Source organism: Ahaetulla prasina, chromosome 1 (assembly GCF_028640845.1).
Source record: "Ahaetulla prasina isolate Xishuangbanna chromosome 1, ASM2864084v1, whole genome shotgun sequence".
NCBI lineage: Eukaryota > Metazoa > Chordata > Lepidosauria > Squamata > Colubridae > Ahaetulla > Ahaetulla prasina.
Genome location: NC_080539.1, coordinates 141,032,798 through 141,060,470, shown reverse-complemented (window position 1 = coordinate 141,060,470; position 27,673 = coordinate 141,032,798). Strand labels below are relative to the sequence as shown.

Sequence of the window (27,673 nt, the reverse complement as noted above, 5' to 3'; positions counted from 1 at the left end):
CTGTGTGTGTGTGTGTGTGTGTGTGTGTGCGCAGGGGCTGGTTATCACTGGCTGCTCCATATGCAGGAAAAAAACCTGTTCTCCGTATATATGAGTTATATAACTATACGACACGGGAGTTGAATTCTTGATGCCATAGCCCTACCTATTTAATGGATTGTAAACTCACAAGAATAATTATTTCTTTAATGTAGAAGCTTTTCCTATATTATCATGCAACAATGAAAACCCTTTGTCACATTCAACACTCCTAAAATATAAAAATATGGTCTTATAATTCTGGATGCGCTTTGTCTAAGTATCGCACTCTGCACCATAATATGTAACATTCCTGTGCACTATCTTGGTGGAAAAAAAACCTAAAAATTCATCATCACCGCTTAATGTAATTTACAAAATGCACAATGGGGAAAAAAATGAGGGCCCCAATATTCACAACAGTCATATTGTGAATATTTTGGGGCCTTCTAGCATGTATCAAATATGTAGTAATAGTAATATCAAAGGACATAATGATCTGATAAAGAAAAGAGAAAATATACCAAAATTACTTTACCGTCTATATTGTTAGGGACAATATGCTGACTTTGTTAACCAGGGGTCCTCAAACACCCGGTCCATAGACCAGTGCTGAAAACTGGGCCACGCAAACAAGCAAAGCCCCATCCATGGGATGCAGGCAACATGTGAAGCCATGCCCTCACGAGTCCGCGGTAAAACCTCTCTCCACAGAATCGGTCCCTGGTGCCCAAAAGGTTGGGGGACACTTTTGTAAGTCATTCAGAAAGGGCTGTAAAGCATTATGAAGTGGTATATAAGTCTAAGTGCTATTGTTAGTGATAAATACTGGTATATGTCATTACTTCATTTAATATCCAACACTAAAGTCTAAACTGAACAGCAAATACTAAAATACATATTGTAAGTTATCTGAAAAAAACTGTGTGTACTTATGTATAGAAAATTAAGAGAAGAAACCCCACTTCAGAGAATCAAAAAAAGAAAGAATGAATGAAAATTGCTCAGAAATGAAAAGGTTTTTTTTTTGTTGAACACTTCTATTTCTTTGAAAAAAATATGAAGATACTATCATTATTCACAGAAAAATCATAATGTTAGAAATTTTCCCCAGCACGGTTTTTTAAAATTCATAATAATAGTGGAACCTTAAAAAAATACAGATTAATAGTAAGATTTTACTCTGCAGACAAGGAATAAAATGGGAATATGTAATTCTTAGGAGGTGAGGAAGAGGTCATCGCTTTCCAGTTCATTTAGCATCTCATTCTAAGGACTTGGGAGGAAGAAGTGAAGCAAACAAGCAAGAAAATATTTTATTGACTGATAAAATGGTTTGCCCAGGAACGTGCTCTTCTGATCTGTAACAGAAGCTTCGGAACTCAGGAACTGAAACAGCAAACAGGATGGAGTTGACGGTTATATTTATAGTCTCTTTACCTCTGCTTGTTTAAAGTATAAATGGAACTACCATTCCATGCTAAAGCCAACAGGACTAAGACTCCCTTGGTGTATCAAATCTGCTTCCCTTGAGGGAAAAAAAAATAAAAAAGCTTTTGCTTCTGTATTTTGCAGCTAAACTAGCAGGATTCTCCGTTGCTTTCTAGTGAGACAAAGCTGCCATTCCCCAGTTTACAATAAGTACTATTATGTACACATGTACAATATATTCTATTATTCTTTGTTCCAAATTAATTGAACACGTATCATGTTCAGTGCTCTCACTTCCACTATTCATCTTTCAAGAACAACAACAAAAAAAAGTAACATCAACATGAAGACTCAAAAGATCAATCCTCATTTATAATCTATACTAGGATTTCTCAAACTGTCAACATCTGGTGATGATTTTGTCTCGATTAAAATATTTAGCCATTTACTTAAAAGGGAAAGTTTGTGCCAATTTATGTACCTTTTTTAATGATTTGCCTTTTGCATGCATAGCCTAGTTTTGCTCTGGCAAGTGCTCAAGGTGGCTAGCAAAATTTAAAACAAATTTTAATACTAAAAAATAGAAAATGTATGTTAGAACATCAATAAAACTATTGCTGAAATCATACTAACAATTCAAATCCTGGCAAAACAGCTGAGAGAGAAGGGATTAAGGACATCTCCCAAGGGAATGCCAGAAAGATGAGACTTAAACCGTAAGTTCCAAAAGGTCCTTTCCTGTTGACCTTAACAACTGCATAGCTTCAAAGCAGGAGACACAAACTGGTAGAAAGGTCAGAACCTAAGCTACTTAGGGATTAAAAAGTCAACGCCAACACCTTATATTGGGCCCAATAGCCAACTACCAACCAGCGCAAATCTTTCAGTACAGGTGCTGTGTAGTCCTTGCACCTTGCATAGATAGCAGCCTAACTAAATATGAGATGGTTTATAAATGAACAAATGAACTATTCTTTTTGTCTTTTATTAAGGTGTGGAGAGAAAAGCCTCTCTTTCAAGGAGGCACTAATAATTTCTCTTGACTAGCTAATCTTTTGGATGATTCAGCCAACCAAAAATATGGAAGTCAAATATCTACATGCCCTCTCTACAATCCTCAACTTTCTACATATACTCCCCAATGCTCACATCTTTGATGTCTGCATCCCCAAAAGAATCCATTATAGCTGAATGAGCAGCTACCAAAGTTAGATCCTTATGGAGTGCATCAACTCTGAAGACCAAATTTAGATAGAACCGTGCCACAAAAAAAAAAAAAAAAAGACACAATATTTTCAGAGTTTGCTCCCAACTATTCCAGTTCTCTCCCTCAACAATCTGCTGGAGAAAATGCTGCACCTTGCTGAAAGCCAAAGATGATGCACAACAGAGAAACGCAATGCTGCCCTATTGTATGTGGATGCAACAGAGGAAAATATCTAAGTCTTCTTGACTGGCAAGTAATTTGACTGGGTTTTCATTATTCCATTCACAATTAACTGTCTCAAAATTTATTCCACTTGGTTACACTGATACTCCCCATCCAAGTTCAACTCCTTAATAAACTAAATAAACTTAATAAACTCGTTCCCACCCTCTGGAACGAGCTTCCCCCAGGACTTCGCCAACTTCCCGACCTCCGAACCTTTCGCCGCGAGCTTAAGACACATCTATTTATTTGCGCAGGACTCGACTAGATTTTAAATTCAAATTGGTTTTAATGGGGATTTTATTATTTTTATTATCATTTTAATTATTCGGCCAATTATAATAAGTTTTTTAATGGATGTTTTATTTGTATTTATATGTATGTTTTTATCTGGTTGTGAACCGCCCTGAGTCCCTAGGGAGATAGGGCGGTATAAAAATATGAAAAATAAAATAAATAAATAAATAAAATAAATAAAGGACCTGACCTACCTTCCCAAAAGGGAATAGGGTGCCTAGGATTAATGCTATTAATATTCTGAAAATCAGGAAATATTACTAACAAAAGTTGTAAGAAATTGCCCAAGCATATCATCACGTTCAAGCAATTGAGCAATTGCATCAAGCAATTTAACATTTCTCTTCTCTCACACAGTTTTATCCTGGCCAGGAATCAGGATTCACGCATCAAGAAGTGATCTGTCAATGACAACAGAGACACAAGATTCCTCTAATGGACAGAATTTTTATATACTCATTCAGACAGGCAAATCTTGATACCTCAGATTTTGGGGACCTCCAAAAATGCTACCAATTAGTAATGTTTATTGTGAGGTAAGGAGAACATTAAACATATAAATTAAGAGCAATCATTTGTAATTGTTAAGGTTTGGGACTTGCACTGGGGAAATCCAGGTTTATGCAATCTGAGCCAAGGGAAACCACCCTGTCTCTTTTTCACTCTCAGCCCAACCTATGTCACGATTTTGTTGTTAGTGTGAGGAAAACTGGGTGGGAGAAGGGAGTGCTTTGTATATTACCTTGAGCTCAGGATCAAAAGGGGGAATATAAATCAAATAATGTAATTTAATTACATTTAATATAATGTTAAAGAATTCACACCAAATGTATTGGGTGCTCCATCACTGGAGGCTTTTAAGAAGAGACTGGACAGTCATTTATATGAAATGGTATAGGGTTCCTGCTTGAGCAGGAGGTTGGACTAGGTCTCCAAGGTCCCTTCCAACTCTGTTATTCTGTTAAATGTAGTTTTCTCTTTGGCAGATCTTTGAGGAAGCAGTTGCTCTGCTACATGCCCTTCTTACCGAACTCTGACCTCTGCAAACTGGTGCCCACTTGCAGCAGAACACCATGCGACCTCCACTGTATAGGGAAGTTGGGGGACGGATCGGCTGGCTCTTCTTCCTGAACACCTTTTTCAGAGCTACATCCCTCGGCCTCCCTATACAGTGGAAGCCATGTAGGCCATCCCGGAAGCAGAAACCATTTTGGAGCAGTGGCAATGAATTGCAGCTGTTCCAAAATGGCACCCACTATGGGGATGGCACCATGCGGCCTCCAGGGAGGCAAAGGGCCATTTTCCTGCTCCAATGTGATCTCCAGAGAGCACAACTCCCCTGTAGTGGATGCCACATGGTGCCGTTCTGGAAGTGGGTGCCCTGCGGCCTTCACTGTCTGGGAAGACGGTGTGGAGGAGTCAGACCAAAGATCTACCAAAAAGGCAAGTGATGGGGAGTGGGGAAACTCAGCAGCATGAAAAGCAGCAAGCCCAAGACTTGCAGGGACAGAATGGATTGGGAAAGTAGGCCCCATGCCTCAAGGAAAATAGTGGGCTAGGAAGTGGAGTACAGGGTGCTTCATTCAGGGGATTGGGGTGGCTCCAGGAGGCTCAGGGCAGACCAGGTGTAAGCTGGCCTGGGCTAAGTGCAGTGCGAAGCCTCCCAGGGTGTCCCGCATCCTGAGACACCCCATGCTCTGAGTAACTACTGCAACAGAGAAAGCAGGGATTGGGGTTGTTAAGTGAAGCAATCACTTGGGCACCTCACTTAATTACTGTTATGACTTGTGGCAATAATGGGCAGGCTCTGTTAGGTTCATAAGTTGAGATCTACTGCAATAAACCAAACATTGAGATAATTTTTGGTAAGAGACCATATAAAGAGAAACCAAAATATACCATTTTAAAGATTATGCATAAACTGTTCTTTCAAATTACAAAATTCTAACACTGAAGTTGGCTTTCCAAAAATCTCTTCCCCAATGCCAGGCTAATTGCCACTATTAGCTGAATAACATTATCAGGTAAAGTTTGAATCCTACTACTATTGAAATAATAACTAGGCTCTATTATTTATTTATTATTTATTTGTCAACAAGTACAAGAAAACAAGTAACAGAATAGACATAGACATGAACACATGAACAAATTGGCACAAAAAAAGGATATAAATAGGCGAAACATAAACACATAAAATGATTACATATAATTGGGACATGGATGGTAGGTACGCTGGTGCGCTTATGCACGTCCCCTTAGGGACCTCTTAAGAAATATGAAAGGTCCATGGTAGACAGTTTACGATGAAAGGTATGGGGATTAGAGAGACTAACAACAGGATCAGGTAGAGTGTTTCAGACATTTACTACTCTATTGCAGAAGTCATATTTCCTACAATTAAGTTTAGAGCGAATTACATTGAATTTAAATCTATTGATAGCCCTTGTGTTATTATGGTTGAAATTAAAGTACTCAGTTACAGGTAGAACGTTTGACAAATAATCTTATGAACTAAGCATAGGTCAAAACATAGACAACATACCGTATATACTCGAGTATAAGCCGAGTTTTTCAGCACGTTTTTTGTGCTGAAAAACGTCCCCTCGGCTTATACTCGGGTCTATACGGCTTATACTCGAGTTTTTTTTTTTTAAGCCCCTCGGCTTATACTCGAGTATATACGGCTTATACTCGAGTTTTTGTTTTTTTTCTTTTTTTCACATTTTACCGGACGGCGCGGGGAAGCCCTGCCGGTGCAGTGAGAGGGCGGGGCGGGGGAGCCGCCAGCCTTCTCAGCTGAGGGAGGAGGTTTCCCAACCGGTAGGTGCCTCATTTCCCACCCTCGGCTTATACTCGAGTCCCCAGTTTACCCCAGTTTTTGGGGTAAAATTGGGGACCTCGGCTTATACTCGGATCGGCTTATATTCGAGTATATACGGTAGTTCAAGGCTATCTAGACCAGTGGTGAAATCCAAATTTTTTTACTACAGGTTCTGTGGGCGTGGTTTGATGGGCGTGGCGTGGCATGGCATGGCTTGGTGGGCGTGACAGGGGAACAATACTGCAAAATCTCCATTCCCACTCCACTCCAGGAGAAGGATACTGCAAAATCCCCATTTCCTCCCCATTCCTAAGCATAATCTTTGATAAAGCTTTCACTACCAGTTCCCTTCCCAATCTTTGGTCACTGGCCACAGTCATCCCTATCTTCAAAAAAGGAGACCCCAGCTCAGTCGAAAACTACAGACCAATCTCTCTATGCTGCGTCACCTGCAAAGTCATGGAATCAATCATTAACCAATCCATTACCTCACACTTAGAAGCAAACAACCTACTCTCCAATAAACAATTTGGTTTCAGGAAAAAATTAGCATGCAACTTACAACTTCTCCACTGTAAAAACATATGGACTACAAATCTCGATCAAGGCAAAACAATAGATGCAATCTACATAGACTTCTGCAAAGCTTTTGACTCAGTAGTACACAATAAACTTCTCCTAAAACTAAAATCCTACAGCATTTCAGGACCCCTTCACAAATGGATATCTGCTTTTCTGTCTAACAGACAACAAGTGGTCAAAATTGGCAATGCTTTATCAAATCCTGTTCCTGTCAAGAGTGGCGTTCCTCAAGGCAGCGTCCTTGGACCAACACTTTTCATACTATACATTAATGATCTTTGTGACCATATCTCAAGTAATTGTGTTCTCTTTCCTGACGATGTCAAACTATTTAACACCACTGATAATACATCTATCATTCAAAAAGACCTTGATCATCTAACCGCTTGGTCTAAAACTTGGCAACTCCAAATCTCAACCAGCAAATGCTCAGTCTTACATATAGGAAAAAAGAACCCAAACACTAAGTACTCGCTTGATGGACATTACCTTACAGATGACCCCCATCCCGTTAAAGACCTTGGAGTTTTCATGTCAAATGATCTAAGTGCCAAAGCCCACTGCAAATACATAGCAAAAAAGGCTCTAAGAGTTGTAAACCTAATCTTGCATAGCTTCTTTTCCAAAAACACTACACTACTAACCAGAGCATATAAAACATTTGCTAGACCAATTCTAGAATACAGCTCACCTGTTTGGAACCCTCACCATATCTCTGACATCAATACAATTGAACGTGTCCAGAAATATTTTACAAGAAGAGTTCTCCATTCCTCTGAAAACAACAAAATACCTTATCCCACCAGACTTGAAATCCTGGGCTTGGAAAACTTGGAACTCCGTCGCCTTCGACAAGACCTAAGTTTAACTCATAGAATCATCTATTGTAATGTCCTTCCTGTTAAAGACTACTTCAGCTTTAATTGCAATAATACAAGAGCAACCAATAGATTTAAACTTAATGTCAACCGCTTTAATCTAGATTGCAGAAAATATGACTTCTGTAACAGAATCATCAGTGCTTGGAATACTTTACCTGACTCTGTGGTCTCTTCTCATAATCCTAAAAGCTTTAACCAAAAACTTTCTACTATTGACCTCACCCCATTCCTAAGAGGACCATAAGGGGTGTGCATAAGCGCACAAACGTGCCTACCGTTCCTGTCCTATTGTTTTTCTTTTCTTCTTCATATATATATATATATATATGCACTTATACCTTTATATACTATATAACCTATCTGTATGATAGTTACATATATTGTTGTGACAAAATAAATAAATAAATAAATAAATAAATAAATAAATTAATTAATTAATTAATTAATTCCTGGGGGAAGGATATTGCAAAATCTCCATTCCCTCCTGACTCCTGGGGGAAGGATATTGCAAAATTTCCATTCCCACCCCACTCTGGAGCCAGCCAGAGGTGGCATTTGCCGGTTCTCTGGACTACTCAAAATTTCTGCTACCGGTTCTGTGAACTGCTCAAAATTTCCACTACAGGTTCTCTAGAACCTGTCAGAACCTGCTGGATTTCACCCCTGATCTAGACCTAAAATTTCAAGCCTGGTGGTATAGGAAATTTTATTTCGAGCAGAAGATTTGTTCTAAGCTCGTAAGCAAACATTTGCTTTTGTAATCAATTGCCTTTTATATACGCATTATGAAAGCTGAATAATGAGAAGGAACTAAAAAAGAAGAGACAAATCTTTAAATTATGGATCTAGATGCTGTTGCTAAGAGTATGAGGGACTGCAAGATGAACCAATCATTCTGGCCTGGCCTGGCTAAAGGCAGACTAGTCCCTTGTGGTGAAATTCAGTAAGCAATTATTCACATATTTGGGAAATCCAGTGAAAGTATTTCCCCTTTCTAATTCCTACATTTCTGACATGAGAGATAATAAAAATTATTATATATAAAAGAGATAACATTGATAATAAATTAGAAAAAGTTGAACAGGTTAAGGAAAATAGAAGACAGAAGAGAAAGTGAATGGACAGCATTTGTCATTTAGATAGATTTCTATCAATACAAGACAAAACCAATCATGCATAGCTAACAAAGCAAAGAACCATTCATTCATCTTCTAACTAGCACTTTATAGAAACATATTCAAAATTAAATCATTTAGAAAGCCCCTGAGTGTGTTCTCCCTTGTAGATAGTCCTTCCTTAGCGACTGACTTGTTTAGCAACCATCTGTAGTTATGTCAGTGATGAAAAGTAATTCTACAACCAATCCTTGTATGTAAAGCAAAGGAAGGCTGCTGTACAATTACAAGCAAAATGACAGTTTCACTTAGCAACTGCTTTGTTTAGCAACTAAGTTGCCAATCACAATTATGGTCAATAAATGAGGGTTACCTGTACCTTGGAAATTATGGGGAACTACAATAAGATATTCCAGCAGTTTTTTTCCATCTCAGCCTCACAGAAATTCAAGTAAGCAAATAAGAGGGGACTAGAAATAGCAAACGTTTTCATTACAGACAATGGCTGCACCTGGATCTAATCAACCTAACAACATGCAGCTGCAAGAACAAGTACTACACAGATAATTTAACAAGAGGCAGTTCCATCTGAAACAATTTACCCCATATATTCAGGAAAAGGTTTTGCAGTAGAATCTCTATTAATGCAAAAGCATATCTAGTATATTTTATCATGCACTAAAACATCTAGGACCATGATGGCACGTGTGCCAGAAGTAGCACACAGAACCATCTCTCCAGGCACGTGAGCTGTCGCCCGCTGCTTTTTCAGGTTCCGGCGCACCAGCCAGCTGTCTCCATGGTGTGCATACACATGCTGGAAACCGGAAGATCATCTTCTCGGTGCACACATGTGCACCGGGAAATGCTCTTCCGGTTTCCGCCACCTACATGTGCACCAGCCAGCTGGTCTTTGCGTGTACCTGTGTGCCAGAAAGTGAAAGATCATCTTCCCAGCGCACACATGCGCTCTGGGCAGCTACTCTTCAGATTTCCAGCACGCACACTTGGTGCTGAAAAGGTTCCCCAACACTGATCTAGAACTTTGGAATAATAGTGACTAAGTAAAAATTCAAAGAGCTGTGTCTTTTAAAATGTGGGACAAAAGAAGGTAATAGAACAATCTGGTCCAAGGCCTAACTATTATATCGAACTGCATGCAATGGAGACAATATATAACAAAAGATGGGAGGGAGAAAATATAGATACAGGTGGACATAGTCAACTCAAGGTCTTTTCTTAACTGAAATCAAACTACAGCTAGATTTTATACAGCCTGAGCCTCTCTTTGCAATCCCTAAAATTGTAGGGATTTTGCAATACCTACATTTTTGCAATTGTACTCCTAAATTATCAAATTTAAGTTGCCTTGAATTTTATGTAAAAAAAATATCAAAATATTATATAGGTATCCAGGAGGTATAGCAGACCAACGTAAAAAGAGATGGGAGAGTGGGAAAATATATATTTATAAATGCACCCTTTGAAAGGCTTTTTAAAATGACAGTTCACTATAATATGACATCTTCCAGGAAGAATAGCAGTTTTCACATCCTAGAGCTAAGGATTAAATTGCAGGAGTTAAATAACTCCATCTCAAGAACTCTAAGATCAGTAACTGACCTTTCCTCTGGCACTTTAAATCAGGAGCAGATTAAAAATGAATCCCTGAAGTTTTATATATATAAAAAAGGCCAGACTTTCCTTCTTTAAACATTAATTAATTTTTTTCAGATCCAGATAACTGCAGACAAAATAGACTCTCTACCTGCAGGGAATTACCAACTTCTGCACATGGTGATATGGGGGAAAATAATAAGTTTTGTATGTGCAATCAAGCTTTTAAAAGACATCTTGCTTTTCAGTTTTTTTTTAAAAAAACCCCCAAAGCAGTTGCAGGAAAGAAAATGCCGAAATCTTCAATGAGAAAGATGATACACAGTTTAAAGATGCTGAAATTTATAGAATAGGCTAGAATGGTTAGGATACAACAAAAATTTATAAAAGGCATGGAAGCAGAAAAAAATGGAGAACATAATAATGAAGTGGGAGTGTAAGATCTTTCAGGACATGAGATGTGCCCATATAAAAAGAAGCGAAGCAAAAATATTCATTTAATTACAACATCAGAAAAAGACTCATAAAAACTTCGCTCTGCAAAAATTGGAATACACCAACCATCATGCTTATCAAGCAATGCCCAACGCTATATGCTTTGGTACTAAAATATGTGATCATATGTTTGACAAGAATTTGACTGGCATGAAAGGCACATTTCAAAACTGAAATGGTGTTCAAATTCTACATCAATAATGTGTTTTATATCTATCACTTTTTTAAAAACTAGCATTCCTTTTCATCATAATGAGTAATGAAAGTCCAAAGACTATGCATTTAGCTACTGTTTTATATATGCATAAATCAAAAAATGTAAAGAGCATGATTTAAATGTTCTGCATATTTTTAAATGGCTGACAAAAGTTAAAGTGCTACACCATGGTTCCTAATAAATTGCTCTTGTTCTGGCAAATGAGATCTAAAATTTCACACTGCAGCTTTCAGACACTGAAACTGAGAAAAAAATACATATCTCAGATAAGAAAAATGTATCACCTACTTCTGTAAATTCATTTGGTACAGCAATTCTACTGCCACCTAGTGCAATCTAGACACAATCAACATTTATAAATAGGAAGTGAAGGGTATATCTCTTCTAACAAAGAGAAGGACTAAGGATGACATGATATCAATCCTTCAATATTTGAGGGGCTGTTAAAGAGAAGAAGGGTTCAATCTATTCTCCAAAGCACCTGAGGGCATAACAAGAAGTAATAAGATGGAAAATTATCAAGACATACAATCAAGAATTTAGGAGAAATTTTCTGTCAGTGAGAAAAAGTAATCAGTGGAACGATTTGATTGTAGAAGCTGTGGGCAGTCCATCACTGGGAGGTTTTTAAGAAGAAATTGGACAATCATTTATCCAGAATGATTGGATTATACGGTCTCCTGCTTAGGCAGGGGGTTGAAACAGAAGACCTGCAAGATTCCTTCCAACTGTTATTCTGACATAGCGTTCATTTTATGTTTGAAATTGTGGAAATTATGTTAATTATAATTATGTTATAATTAATGAATTACTCATTACATTCTGTCACGTGCCTATCTGCTTTCTTCCTGTGCTTCAAAATAAATAACCGGACCCATCTTGCAAAGGAAAAGGCACAAAAACAGTATTAGCTTTCAAAAGAGGCAACCATTTCTATTTGAATGCCTGTGAGAATTCCAATGTATTCACATTTGAAAAACATAGCCATAGTTCGTCAGAAAGAGTTATAAATTGAAGGTTGCAGCAATGGGAGGGCACCTTACCTGAAAGTGCAAAATTATGGTCCATATTAATCCCAATGTCAATTTAGGATTCCCATCTGTTATGTCATCATTTCGAATGTTCACCAGTTTCACCTGTCGTGGGTGGAGGGAGAGAAATGTGCAAAGGAATTAAAACAAATGGAGTTGCCCATGTGCATTCTTTCTCTTATTGTATATGTTTGCAGTGAAGGAAAGATCAATCTGGCTGTCGGTGCACTATAATTCCAGGTTATCCTGTTCCTCTCTGTGAAGCAGAGGATGCTCTAGAAAAAACACAATTCTTCTAACAGGATAGATGATGATTCTATTTTTGCACAGGGATAGCTTCAATTGCAGGAGAAAGTTGGCCAGTTAAAACAAAGGAACCAATTATATTAACCTTTTTGATTGATTCTATTACTATTACTAAAGATATCTGCATGTTAGCTTTAAGGGCTAAGATTAGCAAACCGGAACTCCTAAACTACAGCCAATTCTCAATGCCATCAAGAGATTGAACAATAGCTGTTAAATTGAAAGGGCAGGAGGAAAAAGACAAAGTCTAGACTATGGACCCATGGAACAGCTCTGATCTCATTCACTGCAATGGGCAATCAATTGTTGCGTTTAAAGCTTCATTCTTGCCTGCCATACCAAGCAACATGTTGAAAAAGTGTCTGGAGAATTATGATTTCCCAATGGAATGTAGCCTGTCACTAACAGTTCTTCATCTATTCAAGGTAATCCACTCTGGCTAATGAATAATATTTTATATAGTCCTCAAGGTGCAGCATTAAGTTTTGGCAGTATTCAGCAAACCCTTCTGTCCTAATTTATAACATTTTCCAAATACTTTGAATTTGCTGGTCTATGGATGTAATACAAATTAATTGGTTGATTTGATTAGAAAGGCTTTGAGGCTTATTATTATACCATGCTTATCTCCGCTATTATTTGCTTTTCAATTAGAATGGAAATTATACGTTTGAACTTAGACTCCTAAGTTCTAAGTTCTAAGTCTCCTGTCGAAGACTACTTCAGCTTCAACCACAACAATACACAAGCACACAATAGATTTAAACTTAAAGTGAACCGCTCCAATCTTGATTGTAGAAAATACGACTTCAGTAACAGAGTTGTTAATGCTTGGAATGCACTACCTGACTCTGTGGTCTCTTCCCAAAATCCCCAAAGCTTTAACCAAAGACTATCTACTGTTGACCTCACCCCATTCCTATGAGGTCTGTAAGGGGGCGTGCATAAGAGCACCAGCGTGCCTACCATTCCTGTCCTAATGTTCCCTTTGGTTGTATCCAATTCGTATGGTTATTTCATGCTTATACTTATATATATTTTTGTGTTTGACAAATAAATAAATAAATAAAATACAGTACTTGCTATTCATTATAGCGGTGCAAAGCACTTGGAAAAAAAAAACCAAAATAAGTGTCTGTGTATGCTCATTCTGAAGCAGCCATCAATGTCTTTAAAGGATGTGGCTGCTTTAAAGATTCAAAAGAAGATGCATCATTCATTCTCTCAACATTTTCCAAAGGATTCTTTTAAATCAGCGGTTCTCAACCTGTGGGTCGGGACCCCGTTGGGGGGTCGAATGACAATTTGCCAGGGGTCGCCTAAGACCATCGGAAATATGGGAAGTCTACTTGGAAGTCGAAGAATCGCACTCCAATGGTTGACTCCACAAGCCAGCTGCAAGCTCTTCAAATCGCTAACCGAATTCGGCTTCAGAAGCGATGAATTAAAAAAGAGAGAAATCTTTGCTCTGATGTCTCCCTCTCAAGCCAGCTGCAATCACTCCCAATCGCTAGCCTAATCTGGCTTCAGGCGCGATAAACTTAATACGGGAGGAGTCTCCGCTTTAATGCCTCTGTCCTCAAGGCAATCACAAGCAGTTCAGATCGCTAGCCAATACAGCTTCAGGCGCAATAAATTCAAAACGAAAATAATTTTATGGTTGGGGTCGCCACATTGTGGGGAATTGTATTAAAGGGGTCGCAGCACTATAAAGGTTGAGAACCACTGTTTTAAATGCTATACATTCTTATTATGCTGGTAAAATACAGTATAACTCAGCACAACTCCCTGCTTGTGGGAAGACTTCCCCAATATTCCAAATGTTGTTTGAATTTATGTTGATTTGGGTTTTTTCCCACTTCAATTTTTCTACTTCTATTTCAATTTGTTTTTGCTACGAATGTAACCTTGACACCAAATATTCCTAGGAATCCAGAATCCTTGCTAAACATAGAATCTAAATCTTAACAAGGGAAAGTAGACCAATATTATCTTTTCTCCTGCCTGGAGCATTTTTTTTTTCATTTTTATAAGGTTTGCCTATTTAATTCAACATTCCTCAAACTTTCAGTACATTGACCTCTTCATGAAGTTTCAGATTGTTCACTGACCCTCAAACATTATATGAAAATAATTTAATAAATACTGCTTTAACTAATAGTACTATAAATAATAATCATCATCATGCACTGACAAAATCACCATCAATTAATTGCAAAAGGCAATTTTATTTGGAATAGCTTACATCCTGAGACAATACGTTTAACATTATCAAACAGCAACATCAGCCTATCCCAGATCCTGGGGGATACAAGTAGTTCTCGACTTATAACCACAATTGAGCTCCAAATTTCTGTTGCTAAGTGAGACATTTGTTAACAGTTTTGCCGCATTTGATGAGCTTTTATGCCAGAGTTGTTAAGTGACTGACTGCAGTTGTTAGGTTAGTAACATAGTTATAAGGTGAATCTGGCTTTCCCATTGACTTTGCTTGTCAGGTTACAAAAGATGATCACATGATTCTGGGACACTATGACCGCCATAAATAGGAGTCGGTTGCCAAATGTCTAAATCTTATCACGTGACTATATATGTGAGAAATGATCATTTCACTTTTTTCAGTGCCACTGTAATTTTGAAGAGATCACTAAATGAACCTTTGTAAGTCAAGGACTACCTGTATTTCCATCAACTTTGAGAATTGATCTTGGGGAACCCTGATTTAGTTGGTGGTGTGCTGTTCAAGGCAACTTTGTAACTCTTTTTCTACTGAGACAAATATATTTTAATGTTTAATGTTAATATCAGTTTTATATTTCCATTTTTCAATTTTTTAATATAGAACTATGAAATTAGTCAATCACACAACGCGACAAAGGAAGGAATAATAATCTTTTCTTCAATGAACAAAAAAATGATGAAGGAAACAACGGAAAAATATGACAGAATACAGTTGCAGGTGAAAGAAGCCTAATTCACAGTGATGATATCTTTATTGGGAACTGTAATAATTTCAACGAATTTTAAAAGAATTCCTATTTCCTCCCACTGATCTGCTCCCTAAAATGGAAGTTTGTGGTAATTGAGTATAGTCAATTTTTATTGTTCACTTCTTTGCTAAAACAAGAATATATAATATGTCAGATCAAATCACAGACAGAAACAAATCACAGTAGTCAGATTTCTATTATTTATTTCTTGAAAATATACTCTGTTCTTGGTCTGGCTTTAACTCTCTTCTACTAGCTCTCACCAGAATTGTTTAGCATACAGATTATAAGGTTCATGTAGAGAACATCAAAGATGAAATAAACACTTTAAAACAGTGGTTATCAACTTGGGGGCGGCACAATGTCATCCTAGGGGGGTCCACAAAAGCTGAAAGAAATGTTATGATTTAAATCTTGAATTAGGGCTTGGGGGTCTGTGGCCATGATCCATAGCAAGTATTTAAAGGGGGGGGGGCATGGTGAAGAAAAGTTGAGAACCACTGCATTAAAATATTTCTGTTAGCTCTTTCTAAAATGAAGTATGCAGTGCTTGATTCAGAATTATGCCTTGACATTTTTGCCAGTACGTTCATTGAATCTAGCCTATTAACAAAGCAATCCTATTCAATTACTCAGCAATTGCACTGAGTTTGCCAACATTTGTCTGTCTGTCTGTTTGTTTGTTTAGATGAGATTTAAATCTAAAACAGAATTCACATACTCTGATGTACAGTACTTTATTTCTTTTTTCTTATGAGCCTACAGAATTAGAAACATTAGTAATATTGATTTTTCCTATTCTGAAAGGAGAAAAAAACAAACCCAGGTCAAGATGATCTATGATTCAGTACTTTGCTAAAGAAAAAAGATAGATGAATAAGGTCAGCCAATAAGATTAACATCACCATTATGATAGGTAATAAATATTTTAACACAGAGATAAAAATCAAGAAAATTCTATTTCAAAAATTAATGTTCCAAGTTTGTTTCTTAAGTGTGATATCTTACCTGTCGCCTTTTCAAATAATCAAGTGCAATTTGGACATTCTGTAGTCTGTGAAATCTCATCCGTCCTTTCTCTCTGGGCTAAAATCAGAAAACGGAAGATATAAGAATTTCTATAAAGTTCCACAAATATTTTCAGACGTTATATTTCTATAGTATTTTAAATATTCCATGAATATTGCAGGAAAGGAAAATTGTCATCAACCAAATAAAGAGATTTGCATGAAATGTAATGGCTCTGGAGAAAAGCAACTCAACTTTAAACTTTACAAATGTCCTTTCCAGTGCTGAGTTGCCCCCTGTTCGGCCTGGTTCTAAAGAACTGCTAGTAAAACTGGTGGGAGGCTCTGCCCACTGATCCGAACATCATCAAAAGTGATCTGCACATGCACAGAAGCTTCTGCACATGCGCAGAAAAGCGTGCGCGGGCACAATGCGAACCAGTAGTAAAGGTAAATAGGACCCACCCCTGCTCCTTTCCCTCCTGTGGCTTCTTTCTTTCCATGTGATTCATTAATGGATAAAATAAATATAACTAAGGCAGTAACACTGCAACTACCAGACCTACTTAGTGCGCCAGCATAGTCTAACTTGATACAAGTTTCAGTTTCATTAATTTCAATGACATATTAAAAGTGTTTGAATTCTTGCCAACTGAAATTAATGGGACTTAAAAGTGTTTCATTTTTATTGTTTCTATAAGCAGTTTAAGCAGAAATTATGATCCAACTTACCTCACCAAACCCATAAATTTCTTTTAAGGTTCATTTAAGATTAATCAGCATTTTTGGGAATATGGTGTGAAACATGGTGGAAGCCTAGGTAGTCCTTGACTTATAATAGTTTGTTTAGTGACCGTTTAAAGTCACAGCATCACTGAAAAAGTGACTTATGACCATTTTTCACACTTACAACCATTACAGCATCCCCATGGTCACGTGATCAAAATTCAGCTGCTTGGTAACTGGTTCATACTTATGACCATAGCTGTGCCCCAAAATCATGTGATCAACTTTTGCGACCTTCTGACAAGCAAAGTCAATGGGGAAACCAGATTCACTTAACAACTGTGTTACTAACTTATCAACTGCAGTGATTCCCTTAATAACTATGGAAAGAAAAGTCGTAAAATGAGGCAAAACTCACTTAACGAATGTCTCACTTAACAACAGAAATGTTGGGCTCAATTGTGGTTGTTAGTCAAAGATTACTTGTACTTTGCTTCTGGAGTGAAAGTGCTTCTGAAGAGTGTGTTTTTTTCCCTTTTCTTATGATAACCACTTCTCAAACTATCCAGAATATTAAAGTTTTTAAAACTGTTTATAGAGGGGGCCAGCAAGTAAGTTATCAAGATAAACTGTCAAGTAGTTTCAATCAATAACTATATGAACTTCCTGTGTAATTCTAGTTAAGTAAATACAAACTAAGTAAAAATACAATAGTGGCCAAAATTGTGGAAACCTTTTGGGAAAAGTGTATTTTTGAGGTTTGATGGCTAATAACATCACTTTTTTTTGGGGGGGGGAGTTTCAGGATAATCATATTCCACTGCTGGAATGACCCAATTGCTGGAATTAACCCAACTGAAAATCTATGGAGCCAACAAAAGACCCTGCAATAAAACCCAGTTAATAGAAGCAATCATTCAATCTTGGTTTCACATTATAACAGCTGCAGAACTAAAAGACTTGGTTCACTCATGGGAAGATGTTGTAAGGCCATAATTTATGCTAAAGGTTACCCAACTAAGTATCAACTGACATGGTGATAATTTTTGTCTATCTCATTTCTTCTATGGTGATAATTTTTGTCTATCTCATTTTTTCTACGTGTTTCACTTTTCTTCTTTATACTGGAACTGCTATTCTAATAGCAAATCCTTCATAAAAGTTATTTCATTACATTCTTGATTAAATTATCTTTCCGTTGATATATAATTTTAGGGTACTGCTCAAAAAAAAAGTGGTGTTATTAGCTAGTTTTAGAAAATACACTTTTCCCAAAAGGTTCACACAATTTTGGCCAGTACTGTAGTATTAGCTAAGACACATCAAAAATATATCAAAGGCATGAATCTGTGAACAGGGAACAGTCTACCAGCTCCAGTAAATAGCAAAATATAGCTAATGTTCAGTCCATCAAACCCCAGTAGATTACAGAACAGAAATGTATTTTGTTCTGACCTAAGAAATCGTGTGAAGTGTATATTTCCCATATAGTGCAGATTTTTTTTAAAGAAATTGAAATATAAGAGCTGCATTTTGTCATCATGATTATCATATTAATTTTTTAGGGTGGGGCACTTTTTCGTGATTTTTTTGTTTGCATTTTGGGATGTACCTTATATAGAGTAAGCCAGAAAGCTGGTTCTCAAGAAAGACACACATGGGAAATATTCATGAGAATTTGGAAAGGCACACAGATTATGGAAGAAATCTTTTGAATCAGATTAATATATCCCCATCAATTTTTATTCAGGGAAAAGTTGCATTTACATAATCAAATGTCAACGCCTTTTAGGAAAAAAAAATCTTATGGGTGACCAATTCTGAACAATGTAACATTGCTTATGTTTAGCCATCCAATTACATATTTTTTGGTCCCAGAACCTTAAGCACCATCATAAAAATGTGCAATCTTTTTCTTAAAAATACTTACACAACATGCACGAAGAAAGCATAAGTTATTATAGAAAACCAAAAATATTCAGCAGATTAATGATAAACGTGGCAAAATGCATGCAGTTAGTATAAAAATCACAAAGAGGAAAACTCAACAGAGGAAAAAGGTCCCGTTCACTTAACTACCCGAGAATAAAGGGGAAAAAGTTGCTTTTACATGACCAAATCAATGCCTTTCTTCCCGACTTTGCCATAATGGACAGAGCTCTCCACTGTCTCAGTTCAAATCCCTTGTGAATTTTGTAAAGCAAGTATATTGTCATATGGAAACCAAAATCACAAACAAGAGCTTTTTTCACTAAATTTGTAGCAATATCTATCCATCCTTATTATTGGTACAGCTGGTGCATCTTTGCAAAATAAATATATGTCCTCTAAATGTTTGCCATTTAATAAGGGACATATACCGTGTTTTCCCAAAAATAAGACCCTGTGTTATATTTTTTTGAACCCCAAAATAAGCGCTTGGCCTTTTTTTCAGGCTGGTCTTGTTATTTTGCGGCATGTGGAGCAAAACGGGGATCCTCTTGCCATCTTACCTGATTTCCAGCTCTTTCTCCCTATCCCTAACGAGAGGAAATGGCAGAGAATGGTTGTGCATGCCTTTAAATATTTTCGGGGAGTGCTTATTTTCAAGGGGGGGGGTATTTTCAGAGGGGGAGGGAGTTATTTTAGCGTATGCGTTCAAAAGCCCGATAGGACTTATTATCAGGGGATGTCTTATTTTTGGGGAAACAGGGTAGTACAATAAACAGGTAGCTATTCTGGCAATTTTTTTAATAACCTTCCCAATGCAGCTCATGGGATGTATCCAAGCCATTGGCACTGCTCACATTATTCTAGATTAGAAGAATTCCCCATAATGCCAACCCCATCGCCCAATTCTTTCTAATGAAAATGCTGCACACCATCACACCTGAACATTACTTTTACATTAGCAGTCGGCACTCTTCACAAACTGTATTAGTAGAGTTATGGGGGTCGGCACCTACCCCCTTATCCTCATCCTCCTCATCCTCATCCTCATGCTGTTCAAACGGGCATGCGTCTGTTGAACTCACCAACCGTAAGGTCTTCAAAAAATCTCGCTCCCTTGGCTAATAAACACAGACAGGAGACAGGAAAGCAAAGACACAAGACAGACCACAAATGAAGAGAAGAATATGAATGGAAGAACATAATGAAGGGAGTAAGTGCCAAGCAGAGGAGACAAGAATGTTCACAATGAAAGGAAAGGACATGATATCAGAAGGGAATGTTAGACAATTACAGTGGGAGCAATATTGTAACACAATTATTTTTAATTGGAAAAAGAATATTTAGCATCCCACACGTTGGATGATTTAAAAAATAAATAAATCAGAAACTGAAAAGACAACTGCTTTAGAAAAGATTGTTTTTCTATAGGAACAACAAAAAAATATTAGATTACTAATGTTAGATTACTAATTCTGATCCCTCCCCCCCCCAGTTATGGAAATAATGCATCAAAGAAATGCTGGATTAAGATAAGAACAAATATCAATTAAATCTTTAAAACAGTTGCATTAAAATTAAGGAACTCACTAAAGTATCTCCTGAAAGAACTTCCAAAAGAGAAATCAAGTTATGTCCATCTCTCAGATCTTCGTACAGGTCATTGACATGTTTTCGAACCTATAAAGAAAATGAAATTAAAAGTCAATGTGTGGTTTTTTTCCAAGAGAAATATTTGTATACACTCCTGCTGAATGCAGTGACATTTATACCAAGGTAAGTATAAAAAAGACTACAGTCTTACTGTAATAAATTGTGTTGCAATGCCCAGGAAATACATACATACTAAGGACCATCTAAGGATCATATTGAAAAATATGGCTCCTCGAATATAATTTCATTATGATCATCACTTGAAATTCTCATTCCCCCCCAACAAAGACTTCAAAGTGAAAAGAGAGACTATGGAATGCAATAATGCATAAATACCATTTCAGCATTATTGAAATTAGCATAAAGTGTCCTTGAAATTGAGAAGAACCATGCCTATCATTTATCTGATTAGCAGGTAATGAGGTACATTATTTTTCTATCAATGATTAAAGAATACTTTATAGCTCTCTGATAAGAAATACATTCTTTAGAATATATTGTTTTACTGTGCTTACCAAAAGGAAAGAAAAAGATTGTAGAACTAAAGGTGAAAATTGTTATGATTTGCAATACAATTAATTTACTTAGCCCTTACATTAATAGTTATTGATAGTTACTTACAAACAGTGCTATCTGGAATCCCTCCCCCCACTATTACAGAGAATATCCAGATCAGATTCTTGGGAGGTCTAGAGCAGGGGTCTCCAACCTTGGCAACTTTAAGACTTGTGGACTTCAACTCCCAGAATTCTGGGAGTTGAAGTCCACAAGTTTTAAAGTTGCCAAGGTTGGAGACCCCCGGTCTAGAGGATTTAAAGGATATGGGAATGGAGATAAGTCACAAGCATACAGATTTCTGTTAGTAAGGAGTGCCCATGAACAAGTCCTCTAGTCACACTATGTTTCAGCCACTGGAGAAATTCAGAAACCCACCTAATTTATTTAATTATGCAGAGGGGTGTGTGTGTGTAAAATATTTAGATTATATATACGTATTATTAGGCAAAAGCCATAGCCTCAAAGTAAAACCTCACTACTATTTCTAGGAGCATGGTGGCTCGAGTGGTTGGAACTGGGCACGAGGTTAGCAAGCCCATGTTCAAGACCCGAGAGCTGCCATGGGGCTGGGTTGAGCTCTCACCCTTCACTCCAGCTCCTGCTGGGGTCAAGAAAGGAGTCTCCAATTGGGCATCCGCAGAACAACGGTGATGTCACTGGCTGAACCCTTTAACCTGGAAAGCTCCTTGGTGCTTCTGACACCAACATGGTGCTTCTGACACAAGTGCAATTATTTATTTCAATACAAATCTGAATTAATTCATGTATTATATCCAAAAAACATCATGAAGGGAGTAAGTATCAAGCTGAGGAGGGAAAATTGTTCACAATGATAGGAAAGGAAAGGACATCAGAGGGGAATGCTAGACAGCCTTTAATCACATGTGGCCATATATTACATTCCTTGATAATGGTGGAGAGGGTGGTACTGGTTAGCTTTAGCAGAGTTTGGTCATCATGACACAAGCATAACCAAATCTCAGTTTTACTCCAAGTATGTTGTTTTTATTCTATTCAAGTTAGGATCTTTGTTCTAAGGAACTACCTTGCAAATTAGCCTACTATTTCTTGTATCCTATGAAGTAAGAAATAAACACAGCTAAAGCTAAATTATTATAGTCCAGCAAAGTGAAATTAGTTTTCTATTTGCATTTAAAACAGAATCTGAGGAATGGGATTAAAAAAAAATTAACTGTGACAACCCCTCGGCAATTTGAATTTATTGAATAATTATTCCTTCTGATAACAGCCTAATGAATATGCAAGTACTACCTTCCAAATGAATATCTTCCTACAACAATTATTTGAAGAAAGCAAATATATACATTTGTGTGTGTGTGTGTGCATGTGTGTGCATATAAATACATACATATATACATACATACAAAGGCCCAGCATCGTTTAAAATCCTTTTTCATGGCTTACCTGCCTCTGAAAATGTATGCATGTATATATGAGCATATGTATGCTTATAAATTATCACACCTCCAAAAAGGTTTTGAAAAAATACATATCAGATAGAAAGCTTGCTAGCTGACTCTTAATAAAGTATTCAAGGACAAAATGCTTGCTGGTGGTTGGTATAATCCTGTGACTGGTAAGCAAAGGAAAATGTAGCAGAGCCTTCTGGTTTTATACATACCCTTCTGGCAATGACACTAAGAACTTGATTCCCAAAATATAAACCTAATGCTTTCACTGTTTCTCACCCTAACTTCTAAGACACAATAAGCTACCTATTTATCCATACAATACAATAAAAAACCTTTTCCCCCAGAGTACAGGGCAGATCTCTAGTTATCGTAAAATACAGATTCTACTACAAGAAGCAATATCAAAAACTACAATAACAGTATCAGTCTACACTGAATGCCCATCCATCAAGACAAAATGAGGATGAAAGCTCCTTGGCTTATTGTAGAATATATTGTTGTTCTTCTGAGTCCCTGATTGAGGAAGAACTTTAATAAGTAAATAATGGCCAGGCCTTCCTTCCTTCTCCCTCCTTTCCTTTCCTTCCCTTCCTTTCACTTCCCTTCACTTATTGCTCCTGTTTCTACATTGCTTTTTCATAGGAAGAGGCGAGTTCTGTCTCTCATCTTTATCTTGAAGAATTAAAATTCCTTGTATATCTTGGGAGACTTTGAAGGGAGGAACATGCTTGCTAAATGCCATAAACAGCATATCAAGGCACTAACTAAGGAAGACATGACAGCCAGTAGCATTCACAGACTGGTTTTAAGTAAAGACAAAGGCCAAACAGGGCTAATCCTCTTGACGGAGCAACGTTTCCACACCCCAAAGGACCAGCCACTGCTCTGTAAAACTGCTCGTTCCACCTGGTTCAAAAGCCTTTCTCAAGTAAGGAGTTCATACTTTGAAAAAAGTTTGTTTCCTCTTCTGCTCATTGGGAAACTAAAGGAAGACAAGAAGCAAAAGGGAAACATCCAAAATCTGATAGATTAAAAAAAAACAAAGAAAAAAATATTGTATTGGGGTGTTTTTTTGTTTTGCTTTCTATACCCACCTCATGCGTAATGATTTGAACTGGTAAACAAGGTGAGGATGCCAACAAAACCACTAATGAAATCCATGGGAAATATAAAGCAGGCTGAAGGAATCTGTTCAATCCCTCAAGGTTTATTGTGGGAATCTGACAATTAAACTATGTGTTGCCCGGGGCAAGCAGGCTTGTGCAACATTGGTAGCACAGCTGGGTTTGGGAGGCTTGGCAGTTTGGCTGGAGCAAGAATCCCAGCCTTTAGGGAGAAGAGAGTAACTTATATTGAAGCTGAAGGAGGAGGAAAGGATATGCATCAATAATAAAGAAAAATAGTTAACCTATGCAAAAAAAACCAACCCTGTAGAAAACAATGATGGCAATTCACAAACGTGAGAAAGATTAAAAAGCAGGGAGTTCAGCCACACATAAAAAAGTTAACAGTTTACCCTGGACAAATTTAATGGACAGGGAATAAATATGTACATTTATTATATTAATTACAATAAAACATATTAATAGAAAAGTACCTCTCTTCTCTCCTTAAAAGATTATCAATGAATCCAGCTTATGATAATATATGAATTGGCTATATTTAATATTGTAATAAAAATAGTTTATTATTTAATGGTTTAAGTATGGTATGTCCCACTTTTCTTTTAGGAGATTAAGCGTGCCCTATGTTTCCTCACTGCAACAATTTTGTGAGTTTAAGCTAAGACAAAGTGATTGGTCCAAGGTCACTTCCATGGTTGAAGGTGGAATGTAAAAGCCATCTTCCTTGGTTCTTATTTTGCTCCTAGCTCATGCCTGTCACTTTACTAACTTCATTATACTTCTAACTCCAGCCAATTTCATTGACACAACTAATTTATTTCAAGCAATGGAATATGGGTTGGTGATCTGACCAAGAATCTTACTTTTCTTGGCTATCTTACACATTTGTGTCTCACCAACAAAGAGAGCAAAAAGCTTGTTAGTAACTGAATAGAAATACATACTTCAAATATCAAAGGCTTATTTTCTGGGATCTCTTTGAGAGAATTTTTTTGTATATATTATCTCCTATTCAGAGGAAGGTTAATATTTTAAATTATCCTTGGTGGGATGCAAGCACTATTCACAGGAGACCTGAATGCTTATCATGATTTCCTCAAAGAGAAAATGGGTCATCCCACTTGAAAATTTAACAAGATTGAAGGATTTCATAGCCAACCAACAGAATTTGTAAAATATAAACATTATAAAAATGGTGCTGTATTATCTGTTTTTAAGAAGGCTTTGTTGGTTGGTTATGATTGTGTCCCTTGGGAGATAGGGCGGTATAAAAATGCGATTAAATAAATAAAATAAATAAATAAATAATTCAGTAAACACATTATAAGGGAATATGTATACTATAACATTATGTTGTATGATTTTAGCTTGGCACATTGTATGAACCTGTTGTGATTTATAAGTCACTTTGAGCAATATACTGCAAATTACCATGCTCCAAACTCAACAATCTGTAGCTTGATAAGTACCGTATATACTCGAGTATAAGCCGAGTTTTTCAGCACGTTTTTTGTGCTGAAAAACGTCCCCTCGGCTTATACTCGAGTCTACGTCTTCGGGAACCCCGCACAGGAGGGGGTACCGAACGGACTCCCATGGGAGGGACGGGGAGCGGGCCCGCCGAGGTCTCGCGGGATTTGTCGCCCCAGGCCGTCCCCCATTCCCGTGTCTGGTGGACGGACGGCGCAAACTTGGCGGGCTGTGCATTGGCGGGAAGCCCTGGTGGTGCAGTGTTCCGTTCGCCTGGCCTCCGTCCTCCGATCTCCTGCGCTGGGAGCGAGCGAGCCAGCGAACGGCGGGCACGCGGACTTTGGCAAGGAGGAAGGTGGGAGAAGCGGAGCTGCCGGCTGTGGGGGTTGAGGCGTGCAAGAGGAGTGAGCGTGGAAAGGCCTTTTGTGTGTGTGTGCGTGTGTGTGCGCCTGTGTGCCCTAGGGAGGAAGCGGAGCTGCCGGCTGTGGGGGTTGAGGCGTGCAAGAGGCGCGCCTCCTCCTCTTCCTCCACGCCGCTCCTCTTGCACGCCTCAACCCCACCATCCCCACCCTCTCCGCGTGAAGGTCACCTCCCTCTTCCAGGCGGCGGCGGCGGCGGCGGCGCGGCTCGGCTCCAGCGGAGCGCCACAGCCGGCAGCTCCGCTTCCTCCCACTGGTCCCAGTCAGCGAGCGGTGAAAGCGACATGCCGAGCGCCGCCCGCTTTCACCGCTCGCTGATTGGGACCGCTTGGCATGGGTCCGCGCGGGCGGGGAGCCGCCAGCCTTCTCGGCTGAGGGAGGGAAGGTTTCCCCGAACGGTGAAAGCGTCGGCCGAGAAGGCTGGCGGCTCCCGCCCGCGCGCCATGACCCAGCGGTCCCAATCAGCCGAACGGTGAAAGCGGAGCGGCGCCGCATGTCGCTTTCACCGCTCGCTGGACTGGGACCAGTGGGAGGAAGCGGAGCTGCCGGCTGTGGCGCCCGCCGAGCCGGGGCCGCCGCCGCCGCCGCCTGGAAGAGGGAGGAGGTGACCTTCACGCGCGGAGAGGGTGGGGGATGGTGGGGTTGAGGGGCGTGCAAGAGGAGCGGCGTGGAGGAAGAGGAGGAGGCGCGCCTCTTGCACGCCTCAACCCCCACAGCCGGCAGCTCCGCTTCCTCCCACTGGTCCCAGTCAGCGAGCGGTGGCGACATGCCGAGCGCCGCCCGCTTTCACCGTTCGCTGATTGGGACCGCTTGGCATGGGTCCGCGCGCGGGCGGGGAGCCGCCAGCCTTCTCGGCTGAGGGAGGGAGGGTTTCCAACGGTGAAAGCGCCGGCCGAGAAGGCTGGCGGCTCCCGCCCGCCGCCGCCGCCTGGAAGAGGGAGGAGGTTTCCCAACGGTGAAAGCGGAGCGGCGCCGCATGTCGCCACCGCTCGCTGGACTGGGACCAGTGGGAGGGAAGCGGAGCTGCCGCTGTGGCGCCCGCCGAGCCGGAGCGCCGCCGCCGCCGCCTGGAAGAGGGAGGAGGTGACCTTCACGCTGGAGAGGGTGGGGATGGGGTTGAGGGGCGTGAAAGAGGAGCGAGCGTGGAGGAAGAGGAGGAGGCGCGCTCCTCTTGCACGCCCCTCAACCCCCCCACACAGCCGGCAGCTCCGCTTCCCTCCCACCGGTCCTAGTCCAGCCGAACGGTGAAAGCGACATGCCGAGCGCCGCTCCGCTTTCACCGTTCGGCTGATTGGGACCAGCTTGGCATGGGTCCGCGCGCGGGGCGGGGGAGCCGCCAGCCTTCTCGGCTGAGGGAGGGAGGGTTTCCCCGAACGGTGAAAGCGTCGGCCGAGAAGGCTGGCGGCTCCCCCCCCCCGCCGCGCGGACCCATGCCGCCGCCGCCGCCTGGGAGAGGGGGGAGGTTTCCCAACGGTGAAAGCGGAGCGGCGCCGCATGTCGCCACCGCTCGCTGGACTGGGACCAGTGAGGGAAGCGGAGCTGCCGCTGTGGCGCCCGCCGAGCTGGAGCCGCCGCCGCCGCCGCCTGGAAGAGGGAGGAGGTGACCTTCACGCGCGGAGAGGGTGGGGGATGGTGGGGTTGAGGGGCGTGCAAGAGGAGCGAGCGTGGAGGAAGAGGAGGAGGCGCGCTCCTCTTGCACGCCCCTCAACCCCCCCACACAGCCGGCAGCTCCGCTTCCCTCCCTAGGGCACACAGGCGCGCACACACACGCACACACACACAAAAAGGCCTTTCCACGCTCACTCCTCTTGCACGCCCCTCAACCCCCCCACACAGCCGGCAGCTCCGCTTCCCTCCCTAGGGCACACAGGCGCGCACACACGCACACACACACAAAAAGGCCTTTCCACGCTCACTCCTCTTGCACGCCCCTCAACCCCCCCACAGCCGGCAGCTCCGCTTCCCTCCCACCTTCCTCCTTGCCAAAGTCCGCGGTGCCCGGAGCCGTTCGCTGGCTCGCCCCCTCCCAGCGCAGGAGACCGGAGGACGGAGGCCAGGGCGAACGGGAACAGCCCACGCTCCGAAGAGGGAAAGGGAGCGAGTGGGTGGGTGGCTGGGACGAGA

General features: G+C 40.0%; 1 protein-coding gene and 1 long non-coding RNA gene across 13 annotated transcripts in view; one reads left to right on the top strand and one right to left on the bottom strand.

Annotated features, from left to right (window-relative positions):
- Window positions 1-17,972, top strand: part of LOC131195171 (uncharacterized) — a 40,154-nt gene extending 22,182 nt beyond the window's left edge. The window contains exons 3-5 of one of the 2 annotated variants that reach the window (XR_009154375.1): window positions 1,241-3,711; window positions 15,083-15,199; window positions 17,769-17,972. This is a non-coding gene — a long non-coding RNA (uncharacterized LOC131195171). Of the gene's footprint in view, window positions 1-1,240; window positions 3,712-10,308; window positions 11,936-15,082; window positions 15,200-17,768 lie in introns of those variants that run through there. The other variant, XR_009154376.1, reaches the window with a different exon arrangement.
- Window positions 1-27,673, bottom strand: part of DST (dystonin) — a 381,039-nt gene that overhangs the window by 224,731 nt on the left and 128,635 nt on the right. For 7 of the 11 annotated variants that reach the window (XM_058176775.1, XM_058176818.1, XM_058176728.1 and 4 more), the window contains exons 3-5: window positions 20,483-20,572; window positions 16,239-16,316; window positions 11,947-12,039 (exon numbers count right to left, since the gene is read on the bottom strand). In XM_058176775.1, coding sequence (XP_058032758.1) covers window positions 11,947-12,039; window positions 16,239-16,316; window positions 20,483-20,572 — 261 coding nt within the window. Of the gene's footprint in view, window positions 1-11,946; window positions 12,040-16,238; window positions 16,317-19,977; window positions 20,014-20,482; window positions 20,573-27,673 lie in introns of those variants that run through there. The other 4 variants (XM_058176703.1, XM_058176715.1, XM_058176721.1 and 1 more) reach the window with 2 other exon arrangements.